General features: G+C 35.2%; 1 protein-coding gene across 1 annotated transcript; it reads right to left on the minus strand.

Annotated features, from left to right (window-relative positions):
• Window positions 1-889: 889 nt before the first annotated feature.
• Window positions 890-21,660, minus strand: LOC122587809 (flocculation protein FLO11-like). The gene is made up of 5 exons (XM_043759975.1): window positions 21,302-21,660; window positions 2,785-3,177; window positions 2,183-2,424; window positions 1,444-2,082; window positions 890-1,164 (listed from the first exon to the last, which is right to left on the minus strand). The coding sequence occupies exons 1-5, from the start codon at window positions 21,658-21,660 to the stop codon at window positions 890-892; spliced, it is 1,908 nt and encodes a 635-aa protein (XP_043615910.1).
• Window positions 21,661-22,278: the final 618 nt, after the last annotated feature.

Consider the following 22,278-nt stretch of genomic DNA (forward strand, 5'->3'; position numbering starts at 1 on the left):
CAACAATAAGATCTCTTAGTCTTTGACGCATCTCAAGAACATCTTTGATACGTCTTATATGATTTCCTCTCTGAGACTTGATATGATCATCTTCTTCATCATCAGAATCTTTATTCAATGCACTTAGAATGGATAAGCAATAGTTCAAAGTACCATCAGAGTACTTGGGAAAATCTGAAGCACGAATGAAGATCTTTCTCTTTAAACGGTTAATGAAGATAAACCCATCCAAGTCTTCAGTCACATCTCCAGTTTGAAATGAATCTAGCTCATAACCTCCAGCTCTTTGATTTGGTTTTGTGAGGTTAATCGTGCTAGTTCTTTTTTCTAAGCCGATCTGAAAGTCATTGAATTCATAAAATCTGATTAAGGCTTGAATGCGGCTTTTCAATGCTTCATAGGCTTGAAGTTGATCAGGAGTCTTGATAATCAAATATGCATATTGATTGTAGAGGAACAAGATGTCTGAGATCTTCAAGTGTTGGAATGATTCTTCTTGAACAACATACATACAACCATCTACTCTGCGAACTTTAAATCGAACAAGTCTCATGTTGTGAGCTATCAAGGGAACAAACAGCTCTAGCACACTTGTGATTAGTCTTTCAAACTGCCTATACCACCATTCTTCTCTCACGGAATTTACTGCATTCATCAACTCCATATACTTATCTCTTTGATCTTTATGTCTGAACAAAAAGAATGCTCTCAAGCGATTCAAAGTCATGTTCAGTCTTTCATCTGGTGAGCAGTAAATCTGGAAAGCTTTTTCTTCAAGGTATCTAGCTTTGCACACAATCTCTTTAGGCTTGGTACTTAGATCCAAGATCTGCTCATAGTTCTCAGCGAAATAACCCACATTAATCTGCCAAATTCTACTTCTTGAAATTCATGGATGTCTGTCTCCTTGTGCAAGCTCACTAGGAGTCTCAAGATTTTCTGGGTTTTTCAGATGATAGACAATATCTTCAAAGATGTCTTTCCCATATGTTTCTTGCTGAGATTGTTCACTTGTTTGAGCATTATCAGGATCATCAGAATCAGATGAATCAGACTCATCATCTTCAGGTTGAAATGGATCATGATCACTTGGCTCGTTAGAAGTTGAAGTTGTGGAGTAATAATGTGAAATTTGTCTGACAAGCGGGGGTAAATCATTCGAATCTAATTCATTATAATGAGTTGAAGAAGCTTGAGCTTGTGTTTGATCTTGATTCTGATTTGTTTGATCTTGAATCACATCTTGAACAGTTTGTTCTTGACCACTTTGTTCTTGAGTTTCATGACCCTCTCCGATATCTCTTATATTCTCCCCCTCGGGTTGATCATCAGGATCTTGATCATCCCGACTTCTAGAGATATCGGCCAGTAGACATTGTTGGTCAAGTTCTCGGATTCTCTTCTGAAGAGCTTCAACTTCAGCTCTATTCTCTTATTGTGTACCTTGAAATGACATGTATGCAAGGAGTGATTGAAAAATTGATCGTTTGTGGGAAGTGAGATGTGGTTCTTCAGATCTCAACCGATGCATGAGAGCAACAACAAGAGTGTCGGTTGATAGACCACTGGTGGCAATTCGTCTTGGTGAGCAATCACTTAAGTATTCGGCAGAATCAGATGATTCGGAAGAAGAACTGGAAGAATGATGCGGTGAACTAGGATCAGGGAATGATTGAGTAATTGGTGATGGTGTTGTTGTTGGTGGAATAGTTGGAATTATCGGTGTTGTTTGAATTGTTGATGATGGAATTGTTGTTGTAGTTTGCATTGTTGTTGGTATTGTTGTTGTTGTTTGTGTTACACGGGGTGGTAATGAAGATGCTACTGGAGTATCAATATGTAAAGCATCTCCAGTAAGCAATCTCGGTGATGGTGAACTTGATTTGATAGCAGGAAGTTTTCCGGTTATGATATTTCTAGAAACAATCAACTCACTTCTTTGACCTTCTTCAATTCCTTCAACAAACTGAGATATCAACCTTTGAGCTTCAACCAGTAATGGAATAGCAGAATCTGGCACATCAGTAGTCTCAAGTGATTCTACTGAGTGACCCAAAGACATCATTACTGTCTTAGGATTTCCTGTTGGTTCAAAAGTATGAACAACAGTTGATGATTCGGCTTCACAACCAGAATCTTGTGGGAAATGAAGGTGAATAACTCCGGAGTCACTTAGACTTACCGTTAAGCCTAAAGCACGAAGAGCACACAACAGATTGAGCTCGAAGGAACTCAGACTGTCGCACAACTGTTCTAGCTACTAAGGCGCCTTCGGTCAAAGCTGGCGTGATGTTAGCTAGGGAAGGACTTCCAAACAATCCTCGAAAGGGCACAATAGCCAATCTCTCTATGTTTGTTCCGGTAGCATCACTTAGATGTGCAAATGGTATCACAATCGGTGTCATTGGTGTCCTAAGTGGGGTTCTAGACACACGTGCAGAAATGAAGTTAAAGAAAGGAGTAAATGTCTCTTGTGTTTCAACATTCACAGACTCAGAAGGAGAATGGAATGGAGTACGTGGATTTTGCTCATGCAGAAATGAGACGTCAGTCTGTTGAGAGACTTCCGAATGGCTTGCGGAGGTTTGACCATGCGAGAGTTGGGAGCTCTCGTCCTCTATCCTAGGGCGAACCCGATGTTGAAAAATGTTTGTAACTAAATGGAGGCCAACGTTTTCTTTTTGCCTTTCACCTAGCCCTGACCTCTCATCCTCTCTGATATTTTCAACTCCTCCCTCATTTTCTCCTTGTTCCTCCGGGATGTCCATGACATCATCTGCAAACATATTTGCATCATCAGAATCTGATTCATCAACACTTGAATCATTTGCATCTTCTTGTTCAGTTGTTTGAAATCGATCATATTCAAATTGAGATCTCTTGAATGTTTTACGGATATTAACAGGAATTGATTTCATTTGGCTATGAAAATATGTAGGTGGAGGAGATCGAGGAAATGATGATGATGAATGCATTTGTGATACAATGGTTTGAGGTTGAGTTTGTTCCATTGTTAGTGGTACAGGTGAAATGATTTCTGGAAGTGGCGAAGATTGATGAATAGGTGTTTGATGTATTTGAGGTGATTTTGGTGAAGATGGAGATGACGGTCTTTGTGGAGATGGTGTTTTGGGTGATGATGATGATCTCAAAGTAGTTGTTTTAGGAGGTGGAGATCTGATAAGTTTTGGAGACCCATTAACTTAAATTGTCTCCTCAGAAGATGCTGGTGAAGAAGGTTCAACTGGAGTTTTTCTTTTCAATTTCTTTAACGAACTCCCCTTCTTCTTTCTTTGAAACACTTGTTGACTAAGTTTCAACACAAATCTTTGGTTTTTCACAATCTTTCTTCTCTTAGGCTCACTGGAACTGGATGCACCCTCACTCTCTTTTCTTTTCCTCTTAGACCCCTCACTTGGTGTCCTATGCACAACTTGGGCAGGAACCGGGAGGCTTTCCGGTCCGAGAGTTGTTCTAATCCAGTCCAGGTAAGCTTTCAAATCATCATTAGACTCAGAAACCAAATCCAGCAAATGAGATGGAATCAAGTATGTATAACTTGCAATTCTAGAGTCTCTAACATACTTGTACTGTTAGAGTGTAACTTTGGTATCATCATGAAGTCTCAGAATGCTTTTCTCATGTCTGACTGCAACATAGACAATTACTATCAGAAATCGAATAAATGGAATATACTTCTTGGGAGCTGAGATTTTTCCATTAACCAATACTATCAATTGGTCCCACAGAAGTTGAGCAATGTCGTAATGTGTTAGAAATCCAAAAATAGTGATAAATTGTAATTAAGATTGTGGACTTACTTGTTGTTAAATCATAGATATATGATAACTAAGGATGAGGAGCTAAATATAAAGTTTAGCATGTGTAAGGACATATAGTATAACACTCCTCATTCCTTAGGCATCATATATATACATGTACATATAACTATTTCAATAACACCCTTCATAATTTTCCTTACACATCTGTCCGTCTAAAAACACACACACACACATACTCTCTCAATACACACACACTAAACACACCAAGAACACACACATTTACATCCACAATTGTTGAGATCGAATCTAGAGCAGAAATCGTGTTATTACATGTGGTATCAGAGCAAAACATCACTTTGACATCGATCCAATACTAATTTTGATCTCAATTTCATCAAAAATCAAATTCAAAAACCGTTTTTTTTTCGTCCCCTGTTTCATCATTTTTCATCGTTTAAATCACATAAAATCATCAATTTTTGTTCAAATTTAGATTCCTTATAGCTTAAAACATAATCCTGTTAAGTTTCAAGTTTCAATTCGATCTAGAACTTGAGATTGAATTTTTAGATTTTGGCGCTCAAATTTCGGAATTTGATTCTGTTGTGTTTTTAGCTGAATTTTGTTCAAGGATTTGTTGCGGACGTGAAAACAAACAGTTTGCAAGTGATTTCAAGTTCTAACACCAAGTAATTCGAAAGATATTAAAGTTTTAAAAGTCGTTAATGGAGTTTCTGAAAATGTGTTGTTATCTGATGAAGAAGATGATCTCAGGACGATTTTCACTAGGACGATCTTCTGCAGATCGTCTCAGTGCTTGAATTTTCATTCGTTCATACTCTGTGTGTTGTGGCTTGTAGGACGATCTTCACAAGATCGTTCTAGTAAGTGGTTGTGGTGTGAAGTATTGATTGTGGCTAACTAATCCGAAAGGATCGCTTTTGGTCAATTCAAAGTGGTTTTACTTTGAAAATTAAGGCAGGAAACTAAGACGATCTTGCCAAGATCGTCTCAGTCACCTGACTCTAGGACGATCTTGCCCAAGATCGTCTTAGTGTCTGTTGAAAGTTAGTGTGTTTTGGTTGTTTAATCGAAGTTGTTGTGATTGGGAATCACATACTTCCTGGGTAACTGATCATTCTTGATTGGTTTTGCTCAAATTCATTCCTTCCAAATTCATACTGAAACTCTGTCAAATTTTTCAAAAATTACTTAGAAAATTTCTCTGTACCCCAAGACGATCTTCATCTCAAGACCGTCTCATTTTCCTTTCAAAATTTCTAAGACGATCTTATACAAGATCGTTTCATTTCCATGTCTTTCATTTCTCAATTTTCATTTTCAATTCCTTTAATTCAATTTCAATTCTCATTTTCAAAAATCCAAAAACATATCTCAATTTCAATTTCATTTCATACTTAGACAAATTCCACTGAATTTCTTCCAAGACGATCTTCCATTCAATCGTCTTGTATCTAGGACTATCTTCCAAAAACGATCTTCACCTAGAACGATCTTCATCAAGATCGTTTCACTTCCTGATTTTTTTTCAAACTCTCATTTCATTTCAAGTTTCAAAACAAATCTCTTTCAAATGGCTTCTTGTGAAGCATTAGCATTGGGTTCCGATACAAGACCTCCAGTTCTCTACCGTGGTTCTTATGGACTATGGAAGAAAAGATTCATGGACTATGTGGAATGTCAACCAAATGGTCACCTACTTAAGGATTCCATTCTTAATGGACTTACAGTTCATCGCCATCCCACTACCGGTGCCATACTCACTCTTGATCTTTTGAATGCTGAACAAAAAGATCGAACAACTGCAGATAACAGAGCTAGATCATGCTTATACAAAGCACTACCAGATGAAATCTATGTTTCTGTTGATTCTTATGATACAGCCAAGGAGATATGGGATAAGGTGGCAAGACAAATGGAAGGATCTGACTTGACTTCAACAATAAGATTGACAAATGTGTTGACTGAGTTTGACAACTTTAGCAAATTGCCAAATGAATCTCTAGAGGCTGTCTACTATAGATTCTGCAATGTCATAAATGAACTTAGGAAGAACAATGTCAAGAAATCAGAGATTGAGTTAAACATCAAATTCATCAAAGCTCTTGGTCCTGAATGGGAAGATTTTGGAACACAGATTAAGCAACATCAAAATCTGGCCAAGTTCACCATCCATAATCTTCATGAATCCTTCAAACTCAATGAACATCAAGTTCTAAACAAAGCTTCATCAAACAAAATGCCAGAAGTTGTATCTTCTGATCCTTTGGCATTGATTGTTGAAAAGAAGGTTTTTGAAGCTCTTAAAAGGCAAATGGTGGTTGTTTCTTCATCTGATGAGGAGGGAGATGATATGATGGCTACAAGAGAAGGTGTCTCAGATGAATTATATCAAGCTCTTGCCGCGGTAACTAATCATTTCAAGAAAAAGTTCTACAAAGCGAGGCCTACAAATAACAATCTCCGCACTTCTTCAACAAGTGCATTTCCCAAGAAGGAACACTATCATTCCAAGAATTATGAACAAGGTGAATCAGCTGGATCAAAGCATGTTGAAAAGAATGAAGGCTATGAGAAACAAGTTGTTGAGAAGGGTAAAGCATCTGACAAAAAGTGCTACAATTGTGGTATTCCTGGTCATTTTGCTATTGATTGCAAACAACCTCGTAAGCGGAACTATGAGTACTACAAGTAGAAGATGTTATTATCCAAGCAAGTGGAAGCTGGTCATGCATTGCTTGCTGAAGATGAGAAATGGCTATTGCTCATAGATGATGAAGATGTAGATCTTTTTGCTAATGTTTGCTTTATGGCGAGGTTGGCCAAGAACAAAGCTTTTGAGGCTGAAAGCACTGATGATGAGTACCCTGATGATGAGGTAAATTTTAACTCTACTCTTTCATTAGTTAGAGATAAAGAGTCACTTAATTTAGCTCTATCTAACTTGACAACTCATATTAAGACTTTAGCCAACAAAAACAAAAATTTGCAAAATAGTATTTCATTATCTAAAAGTGAATTTTCAAAACTTCTTGAAGAATATTCAAAATTACTTTTTGATCATGATACTATTAAACAAGACTTTCAATCATATAAAGAAAGGATGTTGGTTAAAGAATGTGAGTTGAATGCCTCTCCTGATTCTAAGTTATTAGAAAAATGTCTTAATCTTGAAAAGACCATTCAAGATCTTGAAAAAGCCAATCAAGATCTTGAAATTCAAAAGACCAATGAATGGCTTCAGGAAAATGCTAGACAAATGGATGTTGATATTCTCAATAAGAAGCTTCAAGAAGCTAAACCAAACAATGTTAAACTTGAAAGGAAGATTTCTGACTTAAATCATACTTGTTTTCTAAAAGGCGTTGGGATTGGAAATCTTGAAAAACAAGTTGAGGAATTTATAAAGAATATACTTTTCTATCAAGAGAAGTTATATAAAGTTGAACAAAACCCTCTCTTGGATTTCACTGCCTATTTTAACAAGTCAAAAATTGCAAAAAATGATCTTCTTCTCAGGTTGGGATTTGAGAATATCACACCATTGCAAAAAGCCAAGGATGAAATAGAACCTTTGTATGATGAAAAATTCCTTTGACTTGGTATGGTACAACAATTTATTCGTCCATTGGATAACGAATTTGAGACCGATGAAGTTGAGAAACCAAAAGATGAATTTTTGGTTAATTACGATACTCTAAATGCTTCTTACAAAACAAAAGAGTCTTCAAATTTTAAATTGGAAGAAATTGCATCGAATTTTCAAAACCAAGAATCTGTTAGTCCTTCACCTAAACCTACTAAGATGTATATTCCATCAACATTTTTGGAAAAACAAATAGAAGGTTTACAACAAAAGGTGGATTCTCAACAAAAAGTCATTGATCATCTCAAGTCTCAAAATCCATATTTAGAAGATAAATTAGTTGTTGTACATGCTAAGAAAGTTTGTGAGAATGCTTCTACTCAAACTGACCTAATTGATTTAGTAGAACATTTAACCCAAACTACTTGTGTCTCATCTACAAATTCCTCTACCCAGACCTTGACTGATTCTCTTGAATGTTCATGTCAAAATGCTGCTACTGTAATAGCTGATGATTATGTGCAATCTGATTTATCTAATGACGAACTTGCGCATAGTTTAGTTTTGATATGGTACTCTTATAGGTTTTTCACTTGTGATACTCTTGATGAGTTAGTTGTTCACCCTAAGCTTAGTGCTAATATAGGTGTTGATACTTCTACTCAAATTTCTTGTGAAACCAAAGATATGTCAGTTCAAGTTGACCTAATTTCTGAGACTACACATGATATGAAGTTGGATCCCAAGATTCATGATTTTTCAAAAACTTCAAAAGAATTTAAAACTAATCAACCTCCGGTGAAATTCTTCACAAAAGATGATTTTGATAAATTCATGGAGGGAGAATATGTTTTTGATTCAGAAACTGAGAAAAAGATTGAATCTACCAAAATCAAAGTTGAAACAAATGAGGATTTTCAAAACCCATTTGCCAAAGCTCCAACTTCATATTATTTAGAGGATCGAGTTAAGCCCAAATTTGTCAAGACTGAAACAAAGAATCATACCCCAGTCAAACATGTCAAGAAGAAACAAGCTGAGACCACACCAAGATCAAAATATCATAAAGTGAAACTTCCGAAAGACTATCCCAATGTTTCTTCATCTAACTCTCAATCTAGCTCATTACCTAAGGTATCTAAGTCTAGCTCAGTTACGCTAACTAGGGATACTTCAAATGGTGCAACTAGATATAGGGATAGATATGGGTGGTTTTCTCATGATAAACCAAAGAAACAAGAAGTTTCCTTACCTGCAAAAGACACTAAAAGGATGAAAGTGTTCAAAAACCCTCGTTCTAATCTTCTTAGTGTCAATTCAACAGGTGGAAAGAGCTTAATTAGTGATACTAAATGGGTTGCTAAGTCATTAGAACCTAAGATCACTAGTAAGCATGTTGAGGAAAAGAAGAAGAGGAGGAGGAGAAAGAGTCATAATAGGAAGAAGAGAGTTCCTATTGATTTGAACAATTCATCTTTGAAAAACAATGTTAATAATGCCAATGAAATGCCTTGTGGGTCTGTAAACAATTTTAATTCTTGTGCTGGTGTGAATACTTGTAGACATGTGACTTTTAATTCATGTGTGAATGTTCGTACTTTTTATCCAAATGTGCTTATTGATAATGTACTTGTTAATGCTTATGTTGATTCCAAAGCATGCTTGAATGTTATTCCTAAGTTATATACCCTGCCTGTGTTAACTAACCACAAAGGAATCGTCTTCAAGTGGGTACCTAAAGTCGGTTAAATTTCTTTGATTGCAGGAAATAACCATCTGTGTTTGGATACTCGATTCCGGGTGTTCAAAACACATGACTGGCAATAAAGCATTGCTCAAGAACTTTATCGAACGATTCATGGGAACAACAATTTCGCTCCTATCTTAGGTTATGGAGACATTGAACGCAATGGAATTTTCATCAAGAAAGTTCATTATGTTGAAGGATTAAGTCATAACTTATTCAGTGTTGGACAATTCTGTGACAACAATCTTCAAGTTCTTTTTCGACAATCTCTTTGCAAAATCCAAACTCTAGATGGAGTTAACATTCTGTGTGGCGACCGCGATGATAACCTTTTTACCGTCAACCTTGATGATAACCAACCTACCGACAATATTTGTCTCATTTTGAAAGCTACATCAAAAAATTCTTGGTTGTGGCATAGAAGGCTTTCTCACCTAAATTTTCCAACAATCAATACTTTGGTCAACAAGCATCTTGTTGAAGGCTTGCCGGACTATAAGTATGAGAGTGAGCATGTTTGTCCTTCTTGTGCTGTTGGGAAGATTAAACGAGCTTCTCATAAACCGAAGAAATCTCCAAATTCATTAGCACCTCTTCATTTGCTTCACATAGATCTTTGTGGGCCAATGAAAGTACAAAGCCGAAATGGGAAGAAATACATCTTGGTTATTGTTGATGATTATTCAAGATATACTTGGGTCAAGTTTCTTGCCTCCAAAGATGAAACAACTCAGATTTTGATCGATTTCATCACTTCTACTCAAGTAAATCTTCATCTTCCAGTCCGTTACATCCGTTCGGATAACGGAACTGAATTCAAGAATGCCATTTTTGATAAATTCTGTAAATCCAAAGGCATTACTCGCCAATTCTTTGCAGTTCGTACCCCACAACAAAACGGTGTCGTTGAAAGGAGAAATCGAACGCTAGTGGAAGCTGCAAGAACAATGCTTGCTTATTCCAAATTGCCTTCCAATGTGTGGGCTGAAGCTGTTGACACTGCTTGTCACACTCAGAATCGGTCCATTGTCAATCAGCGTTTCGAGAAGACTCCTTATGAGGTAGTTAACAAACGCAAACCCAACATTAACTAGTTTCATATCTTTGGGTGTGTTTGTTATACTTTGAATGATCGGGAGAATCTTGGAAAGTTTGAGAAGAAAGGTGATGAAGGTTACTTTGTTGGTTATTCCAAGACATCAATTGCCTACCGAATCTACAATCGCCGAACAAATACAATTCAAGAAACAATGAATGTTTGGTTTGATGAGATGTCGGGCATGATCTTTGAACAAGAAAGTTTGTTTCCAACAAGTAATGATCCAAGTGCTTCAAGTACTTCATCAAGGACTTCTACTTTAGCATCTAAATTCAAGAAGTTTCCAACTCCAACAAATGATGAATTAGATATTCTTTTTGACGAATTCTACAATTCCAAAACGATTCATGATGAAGAACCTCGAGTCATCGTTGAACCAATTCAGACAAATAATTCCATTCTTGACAACAATCATGAATCATCATCAAGTTCTTCTGAGCAAGGTGCTACATCTTCTAGTAGTAGTTCTTCATCCTCTTCTAATTATTCTTCTCCACCACCTTCTCCTGATAATTCTTCTCAAGAGAATGTTTAAGAACAACCTACCCAGTTTACTCAGACTACCAATCCGATAAACACTCCAAATGTATATGTGCCACTTGACTTCGATCATCCATCCTATGAGGGAGCTGTTCTACCAAGCTATGATTCCATCTCTCAACAAAACTCAGGTTTTAATGATGATGATGTAGATGTTCAACAACAACATCCTCTTCCTCATGATCGCAAATGGTCACGTATGCTGAAAAATCATCCTACTGATCAATTTATTGGAGATCCACAAGCCGGAGTATCTACTCGTACTTCAGTAAACGAGTGTCTTGTTGCACTTTCTCTCAGCAACATCGAACCCAAAACTGTCTCTGAAGCTCTTCGTGATCCAGAGTGGGTTAAAGCTATGCAAGAAGAACTCGCTCAATTTGAAAGACTGAAAGTATGGAGATTGGTTCCAAATCAAAGAAAAGATGAACCTATTGGAACAAAGTGGATTTTCAAGAACAAGAAGGATGAGAACGGAGTAGTAGTAAGGAACAAAGCTCGACTAGTTGCAAAGGGTTATTGCCAACAACTTGGTGTTGACTTCGACGAAACTTTTGCTCCAGTTGCAAGAATGGAAGCCATTCGAATTTTCTTAGCTTATGCTGCATTCTGAAACTTCACTGTGTTTCAAATGGATGTGAAGACAGCTTTCTTGAATGGGGACCTCAAAGAAGAAGTTTACGTTGAACAACCAAAAGGTTTTGTTGATTCTAAAAGGCCAAACCATGTCTACAGGTTAGACAAGGCTCTCTACGGTCTTAAGCAAGCACCCCGCGCATGGTATGATTCCTTAACTACTTTCTTGATTAGAGGTGGCTTTACCAAAGGCACAATAGACCCTACCCGGTTCATTCGTAAACAAGGTAAACATGTTCTTCTTGTCCAAATATATGTTGATGACATTATCTTTCGGTCAACCAGTCAAACATTTTGTCGAAACTTTTCATCTCTAATGGTTAATCATTTTGAAATGAGTATGATTGGGGAAATGAACTACTTTTTGGGTCTTCAAATCAAATAATTACCAAATTGTATTTTTATATCACAAGGTAAATACATAAGTGATATGTTGAAAAAGTTTGATATGACTTCATGTTCTTCAATTTCCACCCCAATGGCTGCTCGAACAAACATAAATGCTGATAAAAATGGGAAACCATTTGACCAAAAGAGATATAGAAGTATGATTGGTTCATTATTGTATCTCACAGTATCTCGCCCAGATATAATGTTTGCAACATGTATGTGTGCTAGGTATCAAGCTGCTCCAACTGATTTACATTTTCAAGCTGTGAAACGAATATTTCGTTATCTGAAGGGTACACCCAATTTAGGTCTCTGGTATCCAAGGGATACTGGATTCAATCTAACTGCCTATTCAGATGCAGATCATGCAGGTTATAAGCTTGATCGCAAGAGCACTTCCGGTACTTTACAATTTTTAGGTGATAAAATTGTGAGTTGGTCTTCCAAGAAACAGAATTGTGTGTCACTATCAACTGCTGAAGCTGAATATGTGGCTGCGGCTAGTTGTTGTGCTCAAGTGTTATGGATGAAGACGCAACTAACTGATTATGGTCTGAAATATGATCATATCCCTATCTATTGTGACTCAAAGTGCCATTGCTATTGCAGTCAACTCAGTAAACCACTCTCGATCAAAGCATATTGATGTGAGATATCATTTTCTCAGAGGTGGCTTTACCAAAGGAACATTTGACCCTACCTTGTTCATTCGCAAATAAGGTAAGCATGTTCTTCTTGTCCAAATATATGTTGATGACATTATTTTTGGGTCAACCAGTCAAACATTTTGCCGAAACTTTTCATCTCTTATGGTTAATCATTTTGAAATGAGCATGATTGGGGAAATGAACTACTTTTTGGGTCTTCAAATCAAACACTTACCAACTGGTATTTTTATATCACAAGGTAAATACATAAATGACATGTTGAAAAAGTTTGATATGACTTCATGTTCATCAATTTCTACCCCAATGGCTGCTTGAACAAACATAAATGCTGATAAAAATGGGAAACCATTTGACCAAAAGAGATATCGAAGTATGATTAGTTCATTGTTGTATCTTACAGCATCTCGCCCAGATATAATGTTTGCAACATGTATGTGTGCTAGGTATCAAGCTGCTCCAACTGATTTACATTTTCAAGCTGTGAAACGAATCTTTCTTTATCTAAAGGGTACACCCAATTTAGGTCTCTGGTATCCTAGGGATACTGGATTCAATCTAACTGCTTATTCAGACGCAGATCATGCAGATTGTAAGCTTGATCGCAAGAGCACTTCCGGTACTTTACAATTTTTAGGTGATAAAATTGTGAGTTGGTCTTCCAAGAAACAGAATTGTGTGTCACTATCAACTGCTGAAGCTGAATATGTGGCTGCGGCTAGTTGTTGTACTCAAGTGTTATGGATGAAGACGCAACTAACTGATTATGGTCTGAAATATGATCATATCCCTATCTATTGTGACTCTCAAAGTGCCATTGCTATTGCAGTCAACTCAGTAAACCACTCTCGATCAAAGCATATTGATGTGAGATATCATTTTCTCAAAGATCATATTGAGAAAGGTGATATCGAGCTCTACTTTGTGGGCACTGACTATTAGCTTGCAGATTTGTTCACCAAACCATTGGACGAAAAGAGGTTTAATTTTCTTATCTCCAAGCTTGGCATGTTAAATCTTGAACCTTAACTTATTTTTTTTTCTCTCATTCTTGAAAAACAAAATACAAAATTTGAAAAGACAAAAATCAAATACAAAAATATAAAATTTTAAAAAATAACAAAAAGATTTTCTTTATTTTTTTCTAGTGGCTTACATATACTATGTATGTAACCCGGGCTTCATAATTTTATTTATATCTTAGTGGTTTACACATACTCTGTGTATAACCCGTTCTTAAAAGTTTTTATTTATTTCCAAAAGTATTATTTTTCACGTCAAAATATTCTTTCACTCTCAATTGTTGATATGAGAAGCGAAGGATTGAACGCCTTTGTGTACTCCCTAGTTGTCTCATCTTGAATAATTGATTGAGTTAAATGTGCTTAAATATTTTTTTTTGCATCCAACTTGTTGATGTAAGATGCGAAGGATCGAACGCCTTTGTGTACTCCCTAGTATTCTTACTATGAACATTGTTGTTGAAGCAAAAAAAATTTTTTTGTTTCCAAAATTTTTTGTTCACTTTAGACTCTCAAATTTTTCTGTATATATCACAACAAAATTTTTTTTTAATATCACAAAAACCAATTTTTGCTCTACCTTTCTATGAAAAACGTTTTGATATACCTTTGCATAGATTAAGGGGGAGTTTATGATTTCAAAAATTTTTAAAAATTCAAATGTGTTTTCAAACCTTTTCATACACACGTTTGATGATTTTCAAATGACTTTTCATCAATTAAAGTTCGTTGATTAGTTTGCACTTGAGTGATTCGTTCACTCCATGAACTTCATCATCACCGATGAGTTCTAACCCCGGAGTATTTAATTCTTTCATTAGATTGTAAGGGTATTTTGAGTGATGATGATTTCGTGCAAATAGGATGGAGGGAGTAAAGTCGAAAAGTGAGAGGTTATGATGATATGTTGTGAGAAAAGGGTTAAAAGAAATGATACCCTTCCCTAAATTACTCATTTCTATCGGATGTCATTTGTTGATATCTTGATAAAGACTTCATGGACCAAGTGAAGCGATGCACATCTTTACCTAACCACTCAAGTGTCTCTTAACAAATACTTGTTTCATTTCTCACGGATATTTTCACATTTCTATTGACTCTTCATTTGGAAGATGTTGATATTGAAAAAGGGAGACATTCTGCTCCAGTCCCCGACTTCATTTGATCACGTTGTGTCTAGAGCTATCGTGCTTGATCATTCATTTTATTATTTTCATTTTCTTAAGACACATTCGAGTCATATCTTTGTGATATTATTGCTTATCTATGTGATATAGCCGGAACATTTGTAAGTGATATCTTAATTGATATTCCACGATGATCAAATGGAGATCCTACCAGTGCTAACATCTTTTCCAACATTGAACGTAGGTCTCATAATTGCATTCATGTGATTATCGAGTGAACGAGAAGTCTAATAGTGACCTCGGATTTTACCTAAAAGTCTTTAAGGATAATAGATTGTGGTTATCGAACGCTACGGTTGTACTAACCATGATTTATATTCTTTGAAACAATCTCGTGGTTGAAAAGCCGCAGACTGAACTATGTTGAAACATTGCTTTGTGCATGTCTCACCGATACATAGGAAATCCGAAAAATGTTATACATTTCTATCGGTCATTTCATTAATCCTTTTGATTTTTGAACATGTTAACGGATCATTCTTATACGGTTTTTCCATTTCTCTTCTCACAAACACAAAAACCACCAACACCATTCTATAACGTTTGTACCAACAACTTCAACCTTACATTTTAGATACCCTTAGGATTCTTTGGGTTGGGCTAATGGTTTGGGTTGATGAGTTGATGTGTGATATTTCTGCAGGCAAATCTCGTTTTACCTTGTGTTATTTCTTTTAGTATTTTAATCAATCAATGTTTGCATAATGACATTGGTTCCCAACTTTGTCCTTATGAGGGGGAGAAAAAGATTATGATTGATTGAGAGAAAATTTTTGAGCTTGATTTGTGCAACCATGGAGTTAGTGAGAAGGCTGTAGTGAGTGTATAGAGGTTAGGGATGAAGATAAGAGAGAATATTTAGAGTTGATGATGTATGGTATTAATGGAGAAACTTGCAATTAATGAAATTTCAGTCAATTGAGCTCAGATTTTCACTGGATTTTAGTCAACTGAGTTCTTGACTTGAAAAAGAAAAACAAGATGATTACAAAGATAAGAATGAGACCAATGATGAGAGGATATTATCTCAAGATGGAACAAATGTTAGATGCTCCAAAATGTTTATGCTCATGAATTGAGGGAGAGCATGATCACTTCATAAGAGATTTATCCAAATTTCATTCAAATATTTACTCTCCAAAGAATTCAAGTTAAATGTAACAAAGATCAAAGCTACGAAAAGTTGAAAATTGATTGAAAGATTCAAGACCAAGAAGTAAAGCTTCAAAAGAGTCTTCATCAAAAGATTTTATTCAAGATCTTCAAGTTGTTCATTTACACTTGTTCAAGAATGGTCCTATGCATACATCAAGGGGGAGAGTACAAGTTTTTGATACTTTATTCCAAGAAAACAATTTTCACTCAAGAATCGAAGATTAAAGAACCAACGCCAAGTTTATATCTTCCGCATTTCAAAAGACAACTTTGATTCTTGGTTCAACAATTTTCAAAGATTCAAGACACACTTGAAGATCTTGGGTAGATTCTTCCGCTTGAAGTCTCTAGTCTTGGTCAAAGGACCTTCATACCCAAGTGAGATTAATGCAACAAACATTATATCATTGGACTCAAACTCATCAAAATTAGCATGTCCATTAGAATTAGCTTCAGGAAGCATCAGAATTCTTCTGAAGTCATTAAGATTGAACTCAAAGTCATATTTTCTATCTCCAGAGCTCAATTGATATTGGAAAAAACCTTGACGGCGAAGTTCGAGAGATTTATGTTTAGGTTTTGATCTTGAAGAAGATGGATCTTGAGGCTGAACGAAGCTTATGGTTCTCCACATCTCAAACAGATAAACTTCAGGCAAGTCTCTTTCGACAAGTAAGAACATATGAGAGTGGATGATTGTGAAGAATTCTCGGGACAATTGGGAATCCCGGAGCAACAAATGGGTCAGATAGAGCTCTATTGTTTCTCATGTTCTTTGAGTTGCCAGCAATAAAATTTCTTCAATATATGCATTTAAGGCAATCTCTTCATCATGTTCAACTTGATCTTGATGTTCCATTTTTTATTTTTCTGATTTTAAGATATAAAACAGTTTAACGCACACATAAAGTAATGTTTCAATAACAAATAACAAGTTTCATACAAGTGATTTATCTAAAATACAAAGAGGTTCACAAAGGCGATCAACTCAGTGTATTCCATACAAATAACTTGATATGAGAAAATAAACACAGAATAGTCATATACATATTTCCATATATAAACATAGTAAGGAAGTACACAAAGACGTTCAATTCCTTATATTATTATATATTTTCATATATATATATATATAACTTTGAAAACAAAGTAGAATCATATAAGTACACGATATTTGAGAATAGTAAGGAAGTACACAAAGGCGTTCAATTCCTCATATTTCAAATATATTGCAATTATATGACAATACAAAGCACTTTGTCACACCACACAAATAACTAAAGAAAGAAAAAAAATTTGAAACAAACTTGAAAATTTTTCTAAGTATAGAAAACTAGGACGATCTTGAAGAAGATCGTCCTGAGTTTGAACTCAGGTTTTGAAAACAAGACGATTATGGAAAGAGTGTCTTAACATTTGAATAGGTGAAAAAGTTTAAGTATAGGAGATACGATCTTGGTGAAGATCGTTTTAAGATTTGGAAAAACTGATAAAAAAATGTTAAGTCTTGAAAAAGCAGTGGGACGATCTAGTTAAGATCGTCTCAAAGTTTATTGATGAAAACGATTTAAGTTTGGAAAAAGAAATGGGACGATCTTGGTGAAGATCGTCTTGAATTTTTGTTGAAAAAGTTTAAGTATGGAAAGGAAAATGGGACGATCTTGGTGAGGATCGTCTTAAGGTTTGTTCTTTGAAAACCTTTTGAAGTGAAGGAATATAGAGACGATCTTGACAAGATCGTCTTGGAAACCAAGTGATAAAACACTTCACTTCATTTTTGAAAAATTCTAATACTTAGAAATGTAAGTTGAAATTATGTCAATTTCTGGAAAAAATTGAGCATAATTTCCCTTTATATTTGAAAGTATTAGTTTTGAGCAAAACCGATCTCTTACGAGTTTAGTTACCCATTCAATTGAATTTTGAAAAATTTCCATCAACCACATAGCGTACAGACCCTAAGACGATCCTGTCAAGATCGTCTTGGTCTTGGTCTCAGGGATTACAAAGGAAAAACACATAAGTGGAACTAAGACGGTCTTGGCAAGATTGTCTCATTTCCAAGTCGTTTTGGAACCAAGACGATCTTGGTCAAGATCGTCTTAGAACCAACCCAGACTTGAAATTAAGAAGACTTTGCCTAGATCTTTTTAAATCCAATCAGTTAACATACACCACAAACATTAACAAACTAATCATCTAAGCATAATACAAACTCTAAATTGAAGCAATGTAAGCAGGATATAACAACTCAAATCACAAAAATCAACAAAAATGACCTAGAAACTTTTGAAGACCGTCCTAGGTCGTCTTCTTCACTAAAACAGGGGTTTTCCATTTTTGAATTTCCTAAATCACAACTTTGAGCATTTAAACATGTAAAAATTATTCACACATAACCTAAACATGCTTCTAAATCATTCCACATTCACAGAAACATTAACAGATGCAAGAATTTCGAATAAAATTGAATAAAAGAGATCTACATTTAAGTTTTAATTCTTACTTGAAGATGGAATTATCTGATGATAATGTTATGAAATGAAATGATCAGCTCGAAAAATGCAACACAACCCTTAATTTGTTTCAATGATCAAGACGAAATGATTTTTGATGTGATTTGAGAGAGAGAGACTAAGTGATAGTTTTTACGGGAAAATGAAATAGATAAAGAAGAAAAGAAAATCTTTCCCTCCTTGTTAGTCGAAGATACAGATCGGGTCATGGGTGTTTGACCCGGTTTGAAACGGTTTGGACTCAACATTTGGAGACTGGGCTTTTAACTTGGGCTTCTTGAAATTGTTTTATACATGGGCTCAAAATTATAAAAAATATATCTAAACAAATAATGAAACAACTAATCAAAACAAACTTTGGTTTTTGATTTTATCATTTTTATGGATTTTTCATTTTTCAATTTTTATTTGTTTTTCTAAAATTAACAACAAATTTCTCTTCAAATAGTGCAAATACACAAACTCCCCCTAGATTCATGAATTATTCTTTTCTCCCCCTCAAACATTGCATGATATTTAAGCACATTGCACATAAGCATAGCATCAATGTTTGACAGATAATGAATGAAAGATAGAGAGAGGAAGGATTTGTACAAAACATGCAGAGGCAAGTAAATGCATTAATAATGAGCACTTATTTGAGATTGTTTCCTTGAAAAGAAACTTATTCTAGGATCATGTGTTGAATGTAATCCAAGATAGGAACACTAAACACAAACCTTTATTACCTGCAAAACACAATTAAATTTGTTTTGGTATCCACTTTTGAATGGGTCCTTTTGGGTTAGAGGAAACATTCAAGGTATACAAATGGGGTTTTCGAACAATAGGTTTATTCTTAAAATTCATCACAATCCCATTAAAATCAACAATCAATGGTTTAGAAATCACAGTAGAAGATTTAGAATTTATTACAGACCATGGTTTAGCTGAATTACTCAAATTTGAAACAAATTTCCTATTAGGAACTTTATTCTTGTAATCATTAGCTGTCCAACTTCTTATAACTGGTGATTTAACAGACACATGTGTTTTAGCATAGCTAGTAGATTTTATCAATGAAGATTTAGGAATCCACTTATGGTTACTAGCTAAACTCTTTTCTCCTGTAACAAATAAATTCTTAGAATTAGTTCGAGTTAAAAATACATTTTGATTGTTAGTTTTCTTGGAAGATTTGATGTTCTGTTTCTTTGGGTTTCCAACAGTGAACCATCCATACTGATCTCTATATCTGGTTTTACCATTAGATGTATTTGTGATTAGAAAATCTTTGTTAGACTTTGACATCTTAGGTAAAGAACTAGATTGTGAGTCAACTTTAGGAGCAGTGGTTCTAGATACAGATGAAGTATCAACCTTGTTCTTTGAGGTATTTGGAATGGGCTTCTTACCTTTGACAGCTGGTGCATGCTGACCTTTGGGTGAATAAAATGAAGTTGGAGCAATCTTGGATTTAGATTCCTTCTTTGATGCAACTTTAGGCTTTTTGGGTGACAGTTTTTCAAGTTCTTTTCCAACTTCCGGTGCAAAAACATGATTAGTTTCCAAAAACTTATCAAGTTCTTCAACAGTAAAATCTGGAACTTTCATTTGAACTTCTGGTTTGAAAACAGTTTTGTTTGTCAATTTTTCAATTATTGCTTTTGCTTTAGCCTTAAGATCTTTAGGAGTCTCAATCTTTTGCTCTAAGTTCACTTTATTTTGGTCAATAGGGATGGTCATTGGAGTATCGAAAGAAAGTATCTTCTTGACAAAAGCAAGATTTTTTGCTTTCAATGCTTGAACTTTCTCTTCCATATGAAGAAATGATGAGAACATTGAAGTAGACATATCATGAATCTCTTGAGGAGAAATGCTATCACTCTGCATATCTTTAGAATTCTCACACCCATGGGATGGTGTGGAGCAATTAACAGAATTAAGATCATGCAACATTTGGGTAGGGATGGTCTTACTTACCTTTGAAGAATGATCTTGAGTTTTCAGATGTTCAATAACTTTTTGTTGAGACTCAATTTTTTGTTTTAAACCTTCAATTTTCTTTTCCAATATGATAGTTGGAATATAAGCTCTTTGTGAAATTGGTTTTGAACAAACTTTTTGAGAATCATTTTCGGGAATTGAAATGTTGTCTATTTCTTCTAACTCATAGATGGATCTAGTATGAGTTTTGTTGTATGTGTCATTTAGAGCAACATAATCAATACCAATCTGATTTGTTTTTGGTCTTTCAACATCATCTAACTCAAAGTCATCCTCAGATGGTCTGATGAATTCTTGAATCATGCCAAGTCTAAGGCATTTTTCATCATAAAGTTGACCAAGGTCTTCTTTTTGAATTTTTTCCAAGTGTGCTAGGTTCTCATAACCCAAACCAAGAAGAAGTTCTGATCTATCAATCTTTGACTTGTTATAATAAGCAGTGAAATTTAGAAGAGGATTTTGTTCAATTTTATAGATTTTTTCTTGATAGAACAAAACATTTGCTTTCAACTCCTCAACCTGTTTTTGAAGAGTTTCAATTTCAACTCCTTTGAAAAAACAAGTACTGTTAGATCAGAAATCTGTCGTTCATGTTTTTCACAGTTGGGTCTAAAAATTTTCATTTTATTGGTGAGAAACTCAACATCAGCTTGTCTTGCATTTGCTCTTATCCACTCATTGGTTTTCTCAAGCTTTGGGGTCTCAATGGTCTGCTTGAGTGAATGGACAGTCTCTTCAAGGTCTTGACATTTGTTAGTCAACTGAGCATTGGGAGAAACAACTTGGGAACTGTTACTTGACAAATGCATTTCTTTTAAAGATTCATAATTCACTTTGAGAGCTTCATGAGCTATTGAGAGTTCTGAAAAATTTTCATTGATTTTATCAAACTCTTGTTTAGCCATTTTCAAATTGTTTTTCAAAGTAAGGTTTTGCTTTGTCAAAGTATCAGCAGTTGTTTGGACAGACAAGAAATCATCTTTGGAAATGAAATCTACCACACTTGTTGTTTCTTGTGAAGTAGTTTGTGAAGAATTGGTTGTTGAAGTCATCAAGTATTTGAAATCTTCAGAATCAGCAAACTTTGTTAAATCATCCCATATCTCTTTTGCATTGTGATCATGATTAAAAGCAGAGAAAATCTCATCAGGAAGAGATTGATAGATATAGGATTTGGCTTGCTTGTCAGCTTGAATTCTTGCTCTTTGAACTTCAGTCAGTTGGTCATTGATAAGAATAACTCCATTGGGATGTTTGAACTGAACGGGACCTTCAAGAATTGATTCTATAATGAAGACACCATTTGGTTTTGTATCAAGAAAATCCATGAATTCATTTTGCCATTTGACAAAAGAATTTTTGTGAAGAATTGGGGGTCTGATTATTGACATCATTGGATCAATGTTGGTTGTTGTCATTGAAATGAATGAACAATGATTTGGAAATTGTTTTTGTTGGTTTTGAATTTTGGAAGACAAAACGATCCTGAGGAGATCGTATTGAAGAAGGAAAGATAGGACGATCTTGGGTAAGATCGTCTTAGAAAAATAACTCGAAAAAGAAAAAAAAATTCTAAGTACGGAAGACAGGAAGATAAGACGGTCTTGGGGAAGATCGTCTTAGAAGAACTTGAGTTAAATTTTCGAAGTATGAAAAATTTAGGAAATTTGGATAGTATAATGGTTATGATTTCAAGATTGTTGAGCAAAACCAATCTCAAAGAGATTAGTTACCCATAAAGTGTGTGATTCCCAATCACAACAACTTCAAATGATCAAATCACCACTCACAGTTCACACGGAACTAAAAATGCTAGGACGATCTTGGCAAGATCGTCTTAACACCAAAAGCCAGAAAACCACTAGGACGATCTTGGGAGATCGTCTTAGAAACAACTAAGTGAAACGGTTTAAAGGAAAATCGTTTTAAGGTACTTTCCTCAAGAA

This window comes from Erigeron canadensis, chromosome 2 (assembly GCF_010389155.1).
Source record: "Erigeron canadensis isolate Cc75 chromosome 2, C_canadensis_v1, whole genome shotgun sequence".
Classification (NCBI taxonomy): domain Eukaryota; kingdom Viridiplantae; phylum Streptophyta; class Magnoliopsida; order Asterales; family Asteraceae; genus Erigeron; species Erigeron canadensis.

Coding starts and splice junctions, on each gene's coding strand:
- LOC122587809 (XM_043759975.1), bottom strand. CDS start 21,660: ATGGATTTTCTTGATACAAAACCAAATGGTGTCTTCATTATAGAATCA. Junction 3,178..21,301: donor ATTTCCAAAGATGATTTCTT/GTCTGTCCAAAC, acceptor AAAACTTATCAG/ATCTCCACCTCCTAAAACAA. Junction 2,425..2,784: donor GATTCTGATGATGCAAATAT/GTTTGCAGATGA, acceptor ACGTGTGTCTAG/AACCCCACTTAGGACACCAA.